At 41.9% G+C, this 20,661-nt stretch overlaps 1 protein-coding gene across 3 annotated transcripts in view; it reads right to left on the bottom strand.

Annotated features, from left to right (window-relative positions):
- Positions 1 to 20,661, bottom strand: part of LOC126325693 (uncharacterized) — a 50,699-nt gene that overhangs the window by 15,527 nt on the left and 14,511 nt on the right. For all 3 annotated transcript variants that reach the window (XM_049995271.1, XM_049995273.1, XM_049995272.1), the window contains exon 2: positions 2,610 to 2,743. In XM_049995271.1, coding sequence (XP_049851228.1) covers positions 2,610 to 2,738 — 129 coding nt within the window. In that variant the 5' untranslated portion in view covers positions 2,739 to 2,743. The remainder of the gene's footprint in view (positions 1 to 2,609; positions 2,744 to 20,661) is intronic.

The raw sequence follows: 20,661 nt of genomic DNA, 5'->3' as shown, positions 1-20,661 counted from the left end.
ACAGTAATATCCTTTGTTAGAGCATCGGTTCTCACCAGTTAAAATTACAAATGTTTAACAGAAAACTCCCAGATGAAAAAATTCCCAGGTTTTTCCTGCATCTCCCGATTGTCCCGGGTCGTATACACCCTGCACAGGAGTGATGACTTTATTGACTCCAGTAAAACAAGCTTAAAAACAGCACTACTGGCAATGCATTTCCATCGGTTCTTTTGGCTTACACAGTAGATATGAAAGATACTTATGAAACCTTGGTTTTGCTGCTAGAGGCAACCAAATATAAGGATCATGAATGGCAGATCTGCTGTGATTTAGAAGTTGTTGCACTCCTTACAGGTTTACGGGCTGGATTTATGAAATACTGCTGCCTTTTGTGCCTTTGCGACAGCCGTGACACCAAGAACCACTAGAACCAGTCAAGGAATGGCCTATACAGAAGTCATATGTTCCTGGAAAGGTAAATGTGAACAATACCCCATTGGTTGAGCCTGATAAAATCATTTTGCCTCCCCCTCATATCAAGTTGGGCCTTATCAAGAACTTATCTCTGGATAAAGAGGGTGAGGCTTAAATCACTTAAAAGGAGCCGTAAGTGATGAGCATGGTGAACGCTTTCACCAAGACATTCTTACCATGGAACACCGTTACCAAGGCCACTGGAACCCTTGATGGCCAGTGACTACTGCTGGGGTCTTGTTAGGGAGAGTGATGAAATGGCAAACAAAAGAAGAGCTCCGTTGTTGCATTTTTCAAAAATAAAAGATGATTAAAGGTGAAAATATCTTCTGAACTAATTTGGACCTCTTATTGACATTATACACATATAAACAAACAACATAGTATTGATTTAAAATGTTCTGAATGTGTATTTCTGTTTGACTTAATTGTGCCAATTTTTGCTATTACCATTTTTTATTCTGCTGTGTATTTAAGAAATGTGACATCATAGAGAAAAACTGATTTTACCAGTGTATTCATCATCCCAAAATTAGGTAAATCCACCCATTTACAAACCAGATGCAGAAAAAAGTTTAAATTTGTTGACTAGTGTAATCTGATTAGTAAGACAGGCTGCTACTCACTGTAAGGATGAAACGTTGAGTTCCAGACAGGCACAACGAAAAGACTGTTACACACGGAGCGTTCCATCAAAGCCTTCTTCAGAACAGAAAGGAAACCCCCCCCCCCCCCCCCCCACACACACACACTTAGGCACACCTCACATACACATGATCTCTATCTCCAGCCAGACTGTGGGGGAAGAGGAAATGGGACAGAAAACAAGAGGAGCAGAGAGGGGAAAAGGCTGGTGGGTGCATTAACAGAGAGTGGCACACTGTGGGTGAGGGACGTTAATTGGGAAGCATTGATCGAAGGGATGGCAGTTGTCAAAATGCAGATACTGTCGCTGTTTTTTTTATATTAATATTGGATTACTACTAACCAACTGTCCACCAGGACAAATGGCTCCACCGAAATGTGACCAAGAGCAAAGTGGACCACCCTGTGGCATAACATGCATCTGAATGTAACATGCTTGCTATAAATGCTTCACAACCCAGGCCATCTGGCTTCTCTCCTCCACCACCAGCTTTTCTGAACTGTGAGGATAGGAGTTACCCTTACAACACGTTCTCTCCTCCCGAAATTATCCCAGTATCATCCTACGATAAAGTATTTTCCATGCATCCTCCATCCCATGGTTTCCACACTGTCTGTGCTATCAACTCCTCCCACTTGATATCCCCTCACCCTCACAAAGAGCTGCTCTCTGCCAACTCAACCACCAGTCTTCGCCCCTATCTGCTCCTCTCCTCTCCACTCATTGTTCCTCCCCCATAGCCTCCCAACAGTGTTCCTGGTTAGACTCTTCCTGCCACCGTGTAGTCCCTGCACACTCCACGAGACAGCGGTGGCTCTTCCCCCTATACTCATGCAATGCTATCCTCCTCCTCTGCTCCTCTCTGGATTGCCGCTTTCATTCAATAAAACAGTTGCAGTCTGGCCAGAGTGGCTGGATATAGCAGCTGTGTGTGTGAGGTGTGCCTACTTGTGCAAAGGCAGGTGTGTGTGTGTGTGTGTGTGTGTGTGTGTGTGTGTGTGTTTTCCTTTCTTTTCTGAACAAGGATTTGGCTGAAAGCTCAGTGTGTAACAATCTTTTGGCTGTTTCTGTCTGCAACTCAATATGTCACCTTTATGGTTAATAGCAATCTATCCCTTTCATAACTGTTGATATTACAACCTGAACTTTCCATTCTTTAATCTGATTAATAAACATTTGTGGTATGTGACTTTATTTATTTATGTTATTATTATTATTATTATTATTATTATTATTATTATTATCATCATCATCATCATTATCATAACAACAATAAAATTACTTTACTTCTATATGTAATAATGAGCTGCCTAAAATATAATGAAGGTTTGCAACTGAAACACCCTTGTACAAAAGCTGTTCATGAAACATTTGTTGTTGTAACAATGCATGAAAACATCTGTTCTCCAGCAGCATCCTTATCCTAAATAACTAAAACTTTTAAAAATCAGTATAATATAAAGTGAGATCTAAATTTGCTGAATATTCCAAATAACCAACAACTTACTGTCTTCCTGTGTTCTGAGTTCATTTCGTCTGAAGAGCTGTCTTCCATCATGTTATTCGAGTCATCCACTTCAGAGTCACTATCTTCTCCATCTGTTAACCGTTCACCTATACTGTCAGTGTTTTCCATTTAACCTGCAAAGTAATCACGATATACTCATCACACTAAAGATCCATGTAACTGTTGCATATCATCGTACATTTTCAATGAAATTTTACTATTTTGATTCAGAGATGAAATAGGTGGCTTCTGTGTAGCATAGAATGAAATACTCTACAATGAAATGGTTACTGAAAACAAGACTTAAAAGTCTGAAAAAGGACTTTTCAAATTATGTTAGGTAGTCTTCCACAGCACACTGCAAACAACTATCCAAAATGTTATCTACAACTTTCTTTGTGCTGGTGGCTTGAGCTCATCATGTTGGAGGTTTGTCAACTATTGTTGATTATCACAGAAACAATACACGAAACCAGAAGGGTTTCCATACAGATTAAGTAAAATGAATCCATAACTAAAGACATGGATCATGTTTGAGTTATGCTTTATAATGCATTGTCACAGACATCCACAGTTAAGGATGGGAAAGGAAATTCAGAGCCAAGTCGGAAATATTTTTACTTGAGTCTCTTTTGAGCATACATTGGTTCATAGTTATGCTAATGCCTTCTGAAATTTTCTAAGTTTCTACATTGATAATATGCAAATTATAGTTAAGTGTCAGACAGAGAGGGAGTATATTCATGAAAAGATAATAGGTACACAATTTTAATTGCGAGTGTGTGTGTTTCTGCACTCATTTTTCTGTTTCATCTGTTCCAGCTACAACTGTATATACAGTAACTTGGTAAAATGATTTTAATAAAGGATGAAGTGTTGGGGAGAGGTGGTAAGTGCATGTCTGTTGAAAGTTGCATTGTAGCTACAATGCAACTGTGTATGCAATTTGTTATGCCTAAGTTATTTATTCCCTTCAGAAATGTGTTGACCATACATAATTATCACTATATGAAAACAAAATACATAGTGAGTTGGCTTAATAGTTAAGGCACTGACACTCATTCAGAAAGAGCAATGTTCAATTTGCAATTACGTCATCCAAATTTTGGTTTCCTGTAGGTTCCTTAAATCTAATAAAGCAAATTCTGATCTATATATTAGCATGGTCGCCAAACAACAAACAGAAATGTATACATAAAAAACTCTAATTTTATTCAGATAATACAGTATAGCCCTAGGTAAATAGAATTAATGCATGATATGATTAGCTGCAGGAATAAATAATTGAGTGGGATGAATTACATACAAAGGAAATTTACAGAATTTTTGACACCTTTATTTGTGGACCTGACAACATTCTGGAAATTCTCAATCAACTCTAATATGAGACTCTTACTAGAAACTGCACATTGTGGTTATGAAAAGCACTCTTGAAATATTATGAATCGGTCTTTACGAAGGATGGAGCGAATATATTACTCTGTGCCATAATATACTGTGCCTGAAACCAATTATTAAACAGCTTAGAGAGCATACAGAAGTGTGTAGTTACTTTCTTATGTAACATCCTTGAATGACACAGGAGAGGAACTGCAGCACAGATATATGTCCTAAACAGTATCCTTGCCTGTGCAGTATCAATGTATTTCCAGTTCATAATCTGTCTCCATTTACTAGTTTCTGTACTGCAATTATCATCAGCCATTAGATACTCACTGGTGGCCAAGATCACCTCCAAAATTTCCCATGCACATCCATAAAGATCTAGCAGGTTTCTTTTAATCTCATTTACTCATCATCCATTAGACCATTAGCTCCGACTTTTCTTAACTGACCCAATACAGCAAAGGACTTCAATGGTCCATCTACCATCCATATGTGTTTCTACATCTCCTGCACTACTTAGTTTAATTTCATTACAGTGCTTCTGCCTTACATTCCAGTCCTTTCCTTAGTCCACTTGTTTGTTTTCTTGTTTCTGATAGTAATTCCCAACAAGTATGTCTCTACTGCTAGTCCCCACAGTTTTTGAATGATTTGTGCCTTAAGAGCTCATGTCTTATTGTTGCAAGTCAAAAATGGCACTGATTGTAAGCATTCCTTTCTATACTCTGGAAGCTTCATTTTGAAACACCCTTTTTAGCTAACAAAATGCCTCCAAATCATTTTTCTTGACAGTATATTGTTATTTTCATATGCTCTAAACAGAAAAACTTTCTTTTCAGTATGTTGTTTATACGTGTCTTGATTTTACTGTAATTGAATTACAGGATTACTTTCAAACTTGCCTTATTCAGATCTCGTCTTACTTGTTTATGGCTATCTGGACTACAAGCAAATCATTCCCCAACATCAGCAAAATAAAGGTGGTTTATATAATTAAATTAACTTTATCCCTTTTTGTAATACAGAATCTCCTTGTCTGATTTCTCTTCCACCACACACACACAAATTGATGAGCCAAAACATTATGACCAAATTCTTAATAGCATGACAGTCCGTCCACCTTAGGAAAGCAGTGGCATCAATTCTGTGAGGCGTTAATTTGACAAATCCTCCATACGTAGATATGTGGCACCAAATGTCAACACAAAGGTCACACAATTCCTGTAAATTACAGGCTTGTGGTTCGTCTGCACAGACCTTGTGGCCGATAACATCCCACAAGTACTTCCTCCGGTTCAGATCAGGTGAATTTGGTAGCCAAAACACCAATGTAAACTCATCATCATAATCCTCAAACCACTGTAGCGTGATTATGGCCTTGTGACATAGACAGTTGTCCTGCAGGAAGATGACAGATGCCATCACAATTGAGGAAGACAAAGCATGAAGGGCTGTAGGTGGTTCACAATAACACACATGTATTCACAGATGTCATGGTGCCTTTGGTTCTTACCGAAGGTCCCATGGAAAACCAGGTGAATGTTTTGAATGTCCCCCATGGCATAACACTGTCCCCGCAGGCTTGCATCTACGACACAGTGCATATTTTGAGCAGCCATTCACTTCTATGACAGGGTAACCAAAAAGAACCACTGACCTGGTCTAACAAGAAATGTCACTCATCTTTCCAGGAGACATTTTTCCATTGATTCTGATCCAACCTCAATGATCTCGTACTCATTATAATTGTAACTGGTGTTGTCATTGGGTCAACACAGGGACACAGGGTCATGTGCAGTGCAGCTCCTCATTCAACAACATGCATTGAATGGTGTTTTCCAAAACACTTGTGCCTGCACCGGGTTGTACTCTGACATCAGACCTGCCATCTAGCCTGCGTTACAGAGTGGATAAGCCTCCAACTCTGCATTCATTGATGAGACATAGATGTCCAACACCTTGTTGCTTACTTGTGATTTCTAAGTCCTTCAACAACTTTTCACACGTGCTGACGGCAACAGCACATTAACAGTCTACCAGCTTCGTCCTTTCTGAGATGGTCATTCACAGGCATCAGCCATAATAATCTCCCTCCTATCAAAACCACTTACGTCAGTGGATTTCCCCATTTGTGACCCCATACTGTTGCTAGAATGATTCCTCCTTTGTTTCTTCTCCACTTATATACTTTCAGTATCACATCATGAGTTTTAACCTACCAGGCAGTATTTAGTCATGTGCTGGAAAGTGATCATGATAATTTGGATTAACAGTGAATGTTCTTCAATATGCTAATGTAGTTGAATCAGTACCTTGTTTCACAATGGCTGAAAGTACATATTTTGTTGAAAATTTATGAATACAAGACTCATTGCTCTACTCTGTAAATTCGTTCACAGCTTGCAATTGGTCCATATACTATATCCAAACTAAAGCCTTTTCTATGTGGTTTGTGATATTTAGCAAATGATAGGATAATAATGTTGTTTTTCCCATTTCTTGCAAAGAATAAATAATTTTGCAAGTTTCTTATGTATAACTTTTGCTCCATCTCACATCATTACTAACAAAATACTAATGCCCTCAGGTGCCTTTCCTCCCTTGCTACATCCACTGGCTTTATACACCTAATCTGCAATTACTTCTGGAATCTCATTATTAGGTACCTGTGGTTCTGAATAATCTCCTGAACCATACAAACATGAAAAGAAGTCTTGGTATGCCTGTAAATTTTTCTCTGTGTTGTTAGTTACTGTCACATGCCACCTCATCTACCTAATAAATGTCAGTTTTGTTTTCTTCATAATTTTATTGTTCTGTATAGTTTATGGCTTTTAGCAAAGACAAACTGTTGTAGCCAATTTTCACTGTTTCTCTTCTCAGCCTCTCAAACAAATTTATATAATTTCATTTAATTCAGCATGTTTGATTATGTTTTAATTGCAATTTGTTTGATACTCATATCTTCTCTTTAATGGTGCCCTCAATCCATTTGAAATTTTCTTTTCTTATGCTTGATTCATATCTGCAACATCACTTGCTGTTAGCCTAAGTACCTTGTTAAATACTTGTTTCTTTTGTCTATGGCTGCATAATCTACATGTTCTACAATGCCATTTTTTTTGCTTAATTTAATCTGGTACAGCTCCCTATTCTGAGATAATCTTTGTTAAATAACTGTTCCTTTTGTATATATATTTATATCAAATCTTTCTGAGATGTTAACCCTGCTGAGCAGTTGGATTTGGTGCCCCTCTTACTCTTACTCCGCAATTCTGACTTCTTGCAGGACGAGGCTGTATCTTTCTAACTTTCTACCTGTTTTTACTCAGGATCTTACGAGGCTATAATCAGTCACAATTACAAAGTGAATTAAGACAATAACATTGTGTGCAACCTTTATCATCAAATAAATTATAAACAATTTTAGTTTTAATTTTATTTGTTCCTTGTCAGTTCAATTTTGCACTTCATTTTTTCTGGAATAATGGTTTATGGTCAATGTTGTTTCTCTCAGCTAATTCCACTAATTATGACAATCAACAGTGCTTGTACTGGAGTCAAAGCTTCCCACTGAAGAATTTTGTTTTTTGTTGTATAAATTGCTGCCATTTATCAGTTTCTGTACATCTCTTGAAAGGCCTTCTATATCCTCATCGAAATGGGAGCACATTGGTAGTCAGACTTTGAATATTTCTATGAAATATGTTTTGCTGACTTCTAAAGCTTGATATTCTGCCAGAGATTCTTTCTCTGTCCATAATACTGCTTCTAATATTTTTTTTGCAATAAAGCAAACATCTGAGTTTCCTACCTTAAAAGCACAAAAGACTTTCATTTACTAGACAATGGAACTGCAAGCAGCAAATAGGTAATCAAAAAGTATGTTAGTTACTGTTTCTCAGTAAATCTCATTCAGATCCAACACACACACACACATGCAAAAGAGCAAATAGAGAGAGAGAGAGAGAGAGAGAGAGAGAGAGAGAGAGAGAGAGGAATACCACAAATACAGTGGGCTTATAATAGAGAAATAATGTTTTCCTTTAATCCTTTCATCATCATATGATAGTTTTTATGATGGAATGAGCTGCATACTGTCATCAAAACAAAGGGAATACCTTTCCAGAGGACACTCTTTGTCGAAAAGGAACAGGCATCATTTCTTTGTCATGACTGTTGTTCATTACTGCAGTGAAATAAGACAGGTACCAATGTGAAAGGCACAGTGTTATGTACTCATTCCCTGCAACAAGCCACATGCAGGCGAACCAGAGTGAAAAACTTACTGACTTTTAACACACATATTGATTATTGTAGTGGTGTTAGCTCAAGCAAGTCTGTTAATGTGCTTTTATTATAAAAACCAACACTGGTCAAGATGATGATGGCACACAACCCTCATGAAAACTAGTTCTCAATGTTCAGATGGACTAAGAACTGAAGACTGAATAAAACAAAGCCTACTGCAGTACAGCTTATGTCAGAACTGAACACAATATATAACGAAACAAAAATAATTTGCAAATCACTGTTAGACATCTGCTGAACAACTGACGGGCCACCAGTGATTCTCTTAACAGTCATACTGTGGAGGTTACTTACATCAATAGGTGCAGTTTACAGATAATGGGGAAAAAAACCATGTGTACCACAATGTCATGATATTACTAAACGAAGAGGTGGCACTGTCATGGCAGTGTTTGTGGCTTTATGGTGGTGTTTGGCTTATTTGTTATTAGATGGCCAGTTCGTGTCGATATCTTTGGGCAGGCTTTTATGAACATGCGGAACTTCAACACATTCTCTAGATATCGAACTGACAGAGCTTGGAACATTATTGAGAATCTGCACATAAAAAGATCATCTATTGGAGATTTTACCTACTGTCATTACTGACAAAACTATGTGATGCTTCTATGGTAAGTGGTAGGTACAAAATTCATTGGGAGGGAATTACAAGTTCTGTGCATTATGAGGCATAAGGCTGTTTAAAATTTGATTAATGATGGTTGGTTTTAATTCAAATTTTATACACTTTTTCGCAAATATGTCACATTAGCATCTGGAGTTGCTGTATTCCCTTCCAATAGAAGAAAAATAATTATCAAGCAATTTGTAAAATATACTTGATTGGTTGGTTTAAAAGAGGGGAGAAGGGACCAAACTAAGAGGTCATTGGTCCTGTGTTTCTAATAAAACAATGTCAAAAGTATGAGAATAAAACAGATGAGACATATAATACAATAAGGAAAGAAAGGAAAAACCACAAGAATGAAGGAAAGGCAACGAACACTAATAGGAACAACAGAGGACAAGAAAACAACAGAGATGCTAGAAACAGAAGATAGTAAAACAAGAAAGCAGATTAAGGTGGCTGGCCGACCATGACAATAAAAAGGAAAGGCCAGCCACTCTGCTACACATCAAAACCTCTACCCTAGTGCTTTTAGGGTGGGGACAAAGGACATGTGCTAAAACTTAGATCAAAACCCACCCTCACGAATAAAACATAAAACTAAATCAGCCAATGAAGTGTTGTCATATAAAATGAGCGGCAGTGAATCCAGTAACCCAAGATATCGTCGCTTGGCAGTCAAAGTGGGACAGTGCAAAAAAATATGGGCCACGGTCAACTGGGCATTGCACCGACACTGAGGTAGGTCTTCACGGTGGCCAATGCGGAGCCGGCAGAGGGCAACTGATTCCCTGCGAGAAACCCGCAAGCAAGACTTCCACACATTCGAAGTCTCCTTAATGACACGCAGGTTGTTGTGCATACTGTTATGCCATTCTGTCTCCCAAAGCCGAAAAACCCTGTGGCGTAAGTCAGAACGCAGGTTAAGTTCAGAGATGTCCATCTCCAGAAGTGGGGCCAGCCTGTTGGCAAGTTCATTGCCTGGGATGCTGAAGTGTCCTGGGGTCCACACAAACACCACTGAACGACGGGACCAGTCCAGGTCATAGATGGACTCCTGGATGGACGCCACCAAAGGATGGCAGGGGTAGCACTGAAGGCTGCTCAAGGAGTCAGTACACAGAAAAAACGATTCCTTGGGGCATGAACGAATATACTGAAGTGCGCGAGATATGGCCATCAGCTCTGCAGTGAATACAATGCAGCCATCGGGCAAGGAACGCTGTTCAATATGGTCACTGTGGACAAAGGCGAAGCCAACATTACCATCAGCCATCGAGCTGTCAGTGTAAACCATTTCCGAGCCCCTGAACACCTCACGAGAGGAAGTGACAGCAGAGAGCCGCAGGGTTAACTGAGTCCTCAGGGCCACGCGAAACGTCCCGGCAAAGCTTCGGTCTACAGCTACACCACGGAGGTGTATGTGAATGGACCTCCAAAAGACGCGGTGAAGTGAAGGACTCCAGTTCAGACAGAAGCGATCACATGCAAACTTCAATCATTAGCCCTGACCTGGGCCGCCTATGTGGGAGGTGAATTGGCGTGTTTAGGAAAAGACGACGGTAATTAGGATGTTCATGAGAGCTATGAATGTGTGCAACGTAACTGGCGAGCAGCTGTGCAAGTCTGATCTTCAATGGAGGGACTCCAGCCTCCACCAGTACGCTTATCATCAGACTCGTCATAAAAGCTCCCATCATTAGTCGAACTACGCAATGGTGCAATGGGTCGAGCAAACGCAATGCTGAGGGCGCCGCCGAACCATAAATCACACTCCCATACTCAAGGCAGGATTGAACAAGGGCTCCGGAGAGCTGCAGCAGCGTGGAGCGATCTGCACCCCAGTTGGTGTTGCTCAGGCAGCGGAGGGCATTGAGGTGCTGCCAACACTTCTGTTTAAACTGACCAAGATGAGGAAGCCAAGTCAAACGAGTGTCGAAAACCAGATCTAATAATCGATATGTCTCCACTACAGTGAGTGGATCGTCATTAACGTAAAGTACTGGTTCCAGACGAACGGTACGATGTCGACAGAAATGCATGACACACATCTTCATGGCGAAAAACTGGAAGCCATGGGCTAGAGCCCATGACTGCACCTTGTGGATGGCTCCCTGTAGGCGATGCTCAGCAACAATAATACTAGAGCAGCAGTACGAAATACAGAAGTCGTCTGCACACAGAGAAGGTGAGATGGAGGGCCCGACAGCTGCTGCTATACTGTTAATGGTCACTAAAAATAGAGAGACACTCAATACAGAGCCCTGTGGGAATACATTCTCCTGGATATGGATGGAACTATGGGAGGCACCAATTTGGACACAGACAGCACGGAGTGGCAGGAAGTTTTGGATAAAAATCGGGAGCGGGCCCCCGAGCCCCGCTGATACAATTTGGCAAGGATATGATGTTGCCAGGTCGTGTCGTATGCTTTACGTAAGTCAAGAAAGATGGCAACCAGGTGTTGGCGTCTGGAAAAGGCTGTTCGGATGGCAGACTTGAGGGACACAAGATTATCAGTGGTAGAGCGACCCTGGAAAAAGCCGCCCTGGCATGGGGCCAGTAGGCCATGTGACTCCAGGACGCAACCCAACCACCGACACACCATATGTTCCAATATCTTACAATGAACATTTGGTGAGGCTGGTGGGCTGATAGCTATCCACATCAAGCAGGTTTTTACCGGTTTTGAGCACTGGAATGATGGTGCTCTCCTGCCATTGTGATGGAAAGACACCATCGCACCAGATCCGATTCAAGATGATGTGGATATATCGCTTGCAGTCAGATGAGAGATGTCTCATCATCTGGCTGTGGATCCGATCTGGCCCAGGAACTGTGTCGGGGCAATGTGCAAGGGCACTGAGGAGCTCCCACTCTGTAAATAGGGTGTTATAGGATTCACTGTGGCGTATAGTGAATGAGAAGACTTCCACTTCCAGTCGCTGTTTGAGCGTGTGAAAGGCTGGAGGATAATTCTCCGACGCAGAGGTTCGAGCAAAGTGCTCGGCAATCGGGCACACCTGTTGGGGCCTGGCACCCGAAAAGACGCGTGATCTTTGCCCAGACTTGGTAAGGTGACATATGTCACCCAATGGTTGAGACATATCTCTCCCAACACTCCTGCTTCCGTCATTTGATAAGATGGCGAACACAGGCACGGAGTCATTTAAAGGCCATGAGGTGCTCCAGGGAAGGGTGCCGCTTATGGTGCTGCAGAGCTCGCCAACACTCCTTAATTGCTTCAACGACTTCTGGCGACCACCTAGTGACTGCCTTACGCTGGGGCACCCAAAAGAGCAAGAGATCGTGTTTTCTGTCACAGAAACAATTGTTGTAGACACTTCTTGCTCCAACCATCACATTGATGACAGCATGTGGGGGAGATTCCATGGTGACAGCAGAGGTGAAAGTTTCCCAGTCCGCCTTGTTTAAAGCCCATCTGGGCAGGCATCCATGTGCCTGATGCCAAGACAGTGACAGGAAGATGGGGAAGTGGTCACTACCACACAGGTTGTCATGTGCTCTCCAGTGGATAGGTGGGAAAAGTCCTGGGCTGCAAATTGATAAATCAATGTCCAAGTAACTACCATGAGCCACACTGAAATGTGTGGTGGCTCCAGTATTTAAGAGGCAGAGGTTGAACTGAGACAGTAAAGTTTCAACATCTCTGGCTCGGCCAGTAAGCACGGTGCCACCCCACAAGGGGTTACGGGCATTAAAATCTCCCAAAAGTATGAAAGGTTTAGGGAGTTCATCAATTAGTGCAGCTAATACATTCGGGGGTACTGCACCATCTGGAGGAAGATATACTTGCACCGTCCTTATTCTGACAGCCACAGCTTCAATAGGGGTTTGAAGGGGCACAGTGTCACTACAGACTGAGTTTAGGACATAAACGCAAACTCCACCTGACACTCGATTATAGTCGCTAGGGTCCCTGTAATATCCCCTGTAGCTGAGGAGGGCAGGGGTCCGCACTGCCGGGGACCAGGTTTCCTGGAGGGCAATGCAGATAGAAGGTGTAAAGCTTAACAGTTGCTGTAGCTCAGCGAGGCGGTGGAAAAAACCACCACAATTCCACTGGAGGATGACGTCATCGTGAGACTGGGAAGGCATGGAACATTCAATGAGGCAGTTTATGCCTCAGGGTCACCTACTGCCACTGACTTATTGCGTGAGCAGTCTATAGCCATTGTGTCTGAGGGTCTGGCGAGATCTAGGTCCTCAGTGGATGCCAGAATCTCTAACCCATTCTCAGATGTAGAGCTTGTAGGTAGTTGTGGTGTGGGTGCCACCGCAATTTCCTTGGTCTTAGGGGTCTTCGTTTTGGATTTCTCTCACTACTCCTTGTGTTTCCCTGTCTGGAAGACTTCAATGGCTCAGTCTCCGGGACTGAGGATGAATGTGAAGCCATATGACCAGCTGATTTTGAGCTCTTCAGCCACTGGCGGGTGTCATCTTTCCCACTAGCAGAAACGTGGGAAGGGAGTGACACAAGGGCATCTTTCCTAGCAAGAGAAGCCAAAGAAGACATACACTTCTCCAGCTTAGAAGTGGGGACGCACATCCCCAATGGTTGGGGGGTTGCTCCAAAGTAGGTGGTGCAGGATCAACAGGGAGGAAAATTCCCCCCATAATCAAGGGGGCAGGTTGGTCTTCTGGCTCTGAGAGGTGACTGGGCTTGGTGGAGCTGATGGTGCCAGAACTGTTGTAGAAGCAGTGTAAGATGATGTCATATATAAGGATGCAGGTGTTCAAATTTTTTCTTAGCCTCAGTGTAGGTCAGTTGGTCCAGGGTGTTGTACTCCATGATTTTCTTTCTTTCTGGAGAATTCAAGAGTCTGGCGAGCAAGGCGAATGGTGCTCTCCACAGTTGACATAGATGGGAGGCGGGGCACATGGAGTATTTGGATGCGATGGGCGTCTGCAATCTCGACATGTGATGCCAGAAGTATAATATGGCCGAACATCCAGCACTTAAAGCATCGCACCGGGGGAGGGATATAGGGCTTTACATCACAGCGGGCAATGTGTCACCCTCGAAGGCCAAGATGAAAGCACTGGTGGCAACCTGATTATCCCTCGGATCCTGGTGACCACGGCAGATGAAATGTACACCTTGCTGCTCTAAAATGGTGTGCAGCTCATCATCTGACTGCAAAAGAAGGCCCCTGTTAAATATGATACACTGGACCATATTTAAGCTATTATGGGGTGTGATGAATACAGAAACATTCCCCAACTGGTCACAAGCCAAAAACGCCCATGACTGGGTAGAGGATGCTGTTTTGATCAAGACTGGCCCAAAAGATCTCATTTTGGACAATCCCTCCACCTCCCCAAACTTGTCCTCTTAAGTGCTCAACAAAAAAATGAGGATTCATCATCATGAAAGATTCCCCATCAGCTCTTGAATATACAAGGTACCGGGGTGAATAAGATCCACTGTCATCCTTAGCCTGATATTCCTCCCATGGTGTGGCCAGGGAGGGGAACAATATGGGGTTGTACTTATGAGTGCTGCATCAACTCAAACACGTCACCTTCCTATATGTTGAACTCCACCTCAAAAATGGCTACATCTACTAATCACCTGCAATACCTCCACTTTGACAGCTGCCACCTGTTTGTTACCAAGAATTCCCTTCCATACAGCGTAGCCACCTATAGCCATCACATCTGCAGTGATGAGCAGTCCTTCTTGGCATATAATGAGGGTCTCACTGAAGCCTTTACAGACCATAATTATCCTACCAGCCTCGTACAAAAACCAATCTTCCGTCCCTTATCTTTCCAGTCACCCACCATTTCCCAAAGTCTCACCATCCAGCCACAGAGGAGCATTCCCTCATAACTCAGTATCACCCAGGACTGGAGCAAATAAATTCTCTGCTAGGGTTTTGACTATCTCTCGTTGTACCCTGAAATGAGAAAAGTTCTTCCCACTATCCTTCTCACCCCTTCCACAGTGGTATACCGCTATCCACTGAACGTACACAATATACTCATCCATCCTTACACAGCCCCTGCTCTCAATCCCTTACCTCATGGCTCCTATCCCTGTAAAAGACCTAGATGCAAGACCTGTCCCATACATCTTCCCACCACCATCTACTCCAGTCTGCAAACATCACCTACCCAACAGAGGCAGGGCTACTTGTGAAACTAGTCACATAATCCACAAGCTACGATGCAACCATTGTGCCAAATTCTGTGTGAGCATGAAAACCAACAAGCTGTCTGTCCGCATGGATAGCCACCGACAAACTGGGTCCAAGGAACAACTGGACCACCTAGCTGCTGAGCATGAAGGATTTCACAGCCTGTGCCTTCCCACCAATACCAATTTTTCAGAACTGCGCAGGTGGGAACTCGCCCTGCAATGTGTCCTATATTCCTGTAATTCTCCTGGCCTCAATCTTTGTCAGTCATTGTCCTCAACCATCCAGTCCCTTCCCTGTTCCCATTCCTGCACTAAACTGCCATCTATTCCGCCAACGCACCCAGTCTTTTATTCCTCCCCTTTTCCGCTACTCCCCCACCACCCTTCTCTCCTCCTGTCCTCCGTCTAAGCTACCGACTGCACCTAGCTGCCCTAACCTCTCTCCACCTTGTCCCTGCGGTTGCTCTTGTAGTCTAGCTTCAGCTGCCAGAGACTTGTATGTGTTTGTGAGTTGTGTTTACATGTGTGTGTGTGTGTGTGTGTGTGTGTGTGTGTGTGGTCTATTTTTTGAAAAAAGGCCGTGTTGGCCGAATGCATATTTTGTGTAATCTTTTTGTTGTGTCTATCTGCGACTCAGCATCTCCACTATGTGGTGAGTATCAAACATCTGACCGCAACCGAGATACAGTGTGGTGCTTCAGGGTTATGAAGCTACAATTTTTTTTATTACTAGTGCCTCGTTGCTTCGGTTTTCATTTTTTTTCCCTTTAGTGTTTGTAGTCCAACCAAGAGAGAATTCTGTGTCTATCTGCGACTCAGCATCTCCACTATGTGGTGAGTATCAACTTCCTTTTCATAATATTGTTACATTCCATCCTGGATTTTCCATTGTTTAGTTAAGAAATAACAAAAGTCATATGCACTGGTTACATGAGAGGGGTCACTTTGGACAAAAGTTTTTACGTATTAGGTGAGATCCATGACAGGAAAAGTGATCTGACAACAAATGGATCAGTTATCTGAAATGTTACTAGTGCTGCCAGATGTGCTTCTCATATGCCTCCCACTCTTCCGCCATCTCGTCATAAAGCAGGAACAGTGGTAGATGCATAGTTGACTGCCAGAAGGGCAATGCAGATAATAAGGCTTCCTGACATTTCTGTTCCTCTGTCTGTTGTAGAAATAGCTGTAGCACTGCATGCCTGTTAAGGGATCCTGTTAAATGTCCATGATTGTTGCCTGTTATGTTATAACACAAAATAGAAACATGAGGCATCACCCCCGCTACAAATATATTTAACAATCCCATAGGATAAGTTAACAATGGATACAATGCTTTGTATGCAGTGGGGCAAAACAAGTACACTACTGTTTTAGATAATATAGTGAATGGCATGATGCGTGATAACAGACTGAGCTGGGTGGCAATTGTATATGTAGGCAGTATAAGGCAGGTGGTGCTAGGAGGCACCTGTGCAGCTGTCATGCATGGTCGATTGGTCGTGGTGTCTCCCCATGGCAGCCACACTTCCCAATAATGCACATGGAGTGACTGCCAATGAACATCTTTGTACATTTGAAATAGAAATCTGCTACTCGGTAGCAGTCACTGTTGCACTGCTTTGCCTCAGACACTACAAGATGTTTGGAACCTCATACGCACACTGTCCACAAGTTGGTCTGCAGGTCGCTGCTCAAGCCTTTCCCACTATTCTTCATCCGTCTTCCTGAGGTCATCTAGATGGTGAGGATAGTTGCAGTTACAACAAATTGTAAGTGTAAACAGTTTCCAGGCTAGGTTCAACTAGCAGATCCTGTAGTCATTCCATTTGGTTGATTCCTGCCACCTGAAGTACAGAGTTTTCAAGGTGAGTGTGATGAGATCATGCATTATCATTCTGCAAGATGAACCCATAGCTGAAATGTTAGCTGTAGGGCTTGACAAAAGGTTGATGGGACCTGTCCCAAAGTTACACCACCCTCAAATTACTCTCGAGGGTGGTGAATGGTGTCAAGACATCAGAACATGATAGAGCCCAAAACAAGCCTTAACCATCTCTCTTCTAAACCCAAGTAATGAATGTCTGAGACATGCACTGACATATAGCCACTTCGGCCCTCTTCTATAACAGTTACACAATTCCAGACAAATATATCTACATGACTACTGGGCATTTCACAAGATCGGACTTCTCTTATTTAATTATGATGATCTTTTATCTCTATGTAGGTGGGTGTTGACAAAATATTTTCACATTTGGAAGGGGAAAGTTGGTGATTGAAATATTGTGAAAAGATCATGCCACAACCGAAAACACCTTTGTTTTAACAACTGGCATGTCAACTTGTGTAACATATCCATGATGCTCTTATTTCCCAATACAACAAACTGAACTGCCTTTATATGAACTTTTTTTGATGTCTTCCATCAATGCTATACACACAGCAATACTCCAGTAGAGGGTAGTCAAGCATAGAGTGGGCAGTCTCTTCATTATACATGTTATACATTCTACATGTTCTGCCAGTAAAATGAAGCCTTCGGTTCGCTTTACCCACATTATGTATTCGATCGTTCCAATTTAATTTATTGATAATTGGATTCTGTAAGTATTTAAATGTATTGACAGACTTTAGATTTAAGTGAGTTATCAGGTAACTCCTCCGACAAACCATGGACCTTACCATTGGTGGGGAGGCTTGCGTGCCTCAGCAATACAGATAAACATACCGTGGGTGCAACAACAACGGAGGGTTATCTGTTGAGAGGCCATGAAGAGGGGCAGCAGCCTTTTTCCAGTAGTTGCAGGGGCAACAGTCTGGATGACTGACTGATCTGGCCTTGTAACACTAACCAAAACGGCCTTGCTGTGCTGGTACTGCGAACGGCTGAAAGCAAGGGGAAACTACAGCCGTAATTTTTCGTGAGGGCATGCAGCTTTACTGTATGAATAAATGATGATGGCGTCCTCTTGGGTAAAATATTCTGGAGGTAAAATAGTCCCCAATTCTCATCTCCGGGCGGGGACTACTCAGGAGGACGTTGTTATCAGGAGAAATAAAACTGGCGTTCTACAGATCGGAGCGTGGAATGTCAGATCCCTTATTTGGGCAGGTACATCAGAAAATTTAAAAAGGCAAATGGGCAGATATATAGATATAGTGGGAATTAGTGAAGTTCGATGGCAGGAACAAGACTTTCGGTCAGGTGAATACAGGGTTATAAATACAAAATCAAATAGAGGTAATGCAGGAGTAGGTTTAATAATGAATAAAAAAAATAGGAGTGCAGGTAAGCCACTACAAACAGCATAGTGAATGCATTATTGTGGCCAAGATAGACACGAAGGCCATGCCTACTACAGTAGTACAAGGTTATATGCCAACTAGCTCTGCACAGGATGAATAAATTGATAAAATTTATGATGAGATAAAAGAAATTATTCAGGTAGTGAAGGGAGATGAAAATTTAATAGTCATGGGTGACTGGAATTCGAGAGTAGGAAAAGGGAGAGAAGGAAACATAGTAAGTGAATATGGATTGAGGTTAAGAAATGAAAGAGGAAGCTGTCTGGTAGAATTTTGCACAGAGCATAACTTAATCATAGCTAACACTCGGTTCAAGAATCATAAAAGAAGGTTGTATACATGGAAAAATCCTGGAGATACAAGTAGGTATCATATAGATTATTTAATGGTAAGACAGAGATTTAGGAACCAGATTTTAAATTTTAAGACATTTCGAGGGGCAGATGTGGACTCTGACCACAATCTATTGGTGATGAACTGTAGATTAGAACTGAAGAAACTGCAAAAAGGTGAGAATTTAAGGAGATGGGACCTAGATAAACTGACTAAACCAAAAGTTGTACAGAGTTTCAGGGAGAGCATAAGGGAACAATTGACAGGAATGGGGGAAAGAAATACAGTATAAGGAGTATGGATAGCTGTGAGGGATGAAGTAGTGAGGGCAGCAGAGGATCAAGTAGGTAAAAAGACGAGGGCTAGTAAAAATCCTTGGATAACGGAAGAGATACTGAATTTAATTGATGAACGGAGAAAATACAAAAATGCAGTAAATGAAGCAGGCAAAAAGGAATACAAACGTCTCAAAAATTAGATCGACAGGAAGTGCAAAAAGGCTAATTAGGGATGGCTAAGAGGACAAATGTAAGGATGTAGAGGCTTATCTCGCTAGGGGTAAGATAGATACTGCCTACAGGAAAATTAAAGAGACCTATGGAGAAAAGAGGACCACTTGTATGAATATCAAGAGCTCAGATGGAAACCCAGTTCTAAGCAAAGAGGGGAAAGCAGAAAGGCGGAAGTAATATGTAGAGAATCTATAGAAGGGCGATATACTCAAGGAGAATATTATGGGAATGGAAGAGGGTGTAGATGAAGATGAAATTGGAGAAATGATACTGCGTGAAGAGTTTGATAGAGCACTGAAAGACCTAAGTCGAAACAAGGCCCCGGAAGTAGACAACATTCCATTAGAACTACTGACAGCCTTGGGAGAGCCAGTCCTGACAAAACTCTACCATCTGGTGAGCAAGATGTATGAGACAGGCACAATTCCCTCAGACTTCAAGAAGAATATAATAATTCCATCTCAAAGAAAGCAGGTGTTTGCAGATGCGAAAATTACCGAACTGTCAGTTTAACAAGTCAAAGTTGCAAAATACTAATGTGAATTCTTTACAGACGAATGTAAAAACTGGTAGATGCCGACCTCGGGGAAGATCAGTTTGGATTCTGTAGAAATGTTGGAACACATGAGGCAATACTGACCTTACGACTTATCTTAGGAGAAAGATTAAGGAAAGGCAAACCTACATTTCTAGCATTTGTAGACTTAGAGAAAGCTTTTGATAATGTTGACTGGAATACTCTCTTTCATATTCTAAAGAGGGTAAAATACAGGGAGCGAAAGGCTATTTATAATTTGTACAGAAACCAGATGGCAGTTATAAGAGTCGAGGGGCACAAAAGGGAAGCAGTGGTTGGGAAGGGAGACAGGGTTGTAGCCTCTCCCCAATTTTATTCAATCTGTATATTGAGCAAGCAATAAAGGAAACAAAAGATAAATTTGGTGTAGGTATTAAAATCCATGGAGAAGAAATAAAAACCTTGAGGTTCGCCGATGACATTGTAATTCTGTCAGACAGAGCAAATGACTTGGAAGAGCAGTTGAACGGAATGGACAGTGTCTTGAAACGAGGGCATGAGATGAACATCAACAAAAGCAAAACAAGGATAATGGAATGTAGTCGAATTAAGTTGGGTGATGCTGAGGGTATTAGATTAGGAAATGAGACACTTAAAGTAGTAAAGGAGTTTTGCTATTTGGGGAGCAAAATAACTGATGATGGTCGAAGTAGAGAGGATATAAAATGTAGACTGGCAATGGCAAGGAAAGTGTTCTGAAGAAGAAAAATTTGTTAACATCGAGTATACATTAAAGTGTCTGGAAGTCATTTCTGAAAGTATTTGTATGGAGCGTAGCCATGTATGGAAGTGAAACATTGACGATAAATAGTTTGGACAAGAAGAGAATAGAAGCTTTTGAAATGTGGTGC

This window comes from Schistocerca gregaria, chromosome 2, assembly GCF_023897955.1.
Source record: "Schistocerca gregaria isolate iqSchGreg1 chromosome 2, iqSchGreg1.2, whole genome shotgun sequence".
Classification (NCBI taxonomy): domain Eukaryota; kingdom Metazoa; phylum Arthropoda; class Insecta; order Orthoptera; family Acrididae; genus Schistocerca; species Schistocerca gregaria.
This window is presented reverse-complemented; position numbering and strand designations above follow the sequence as displayed.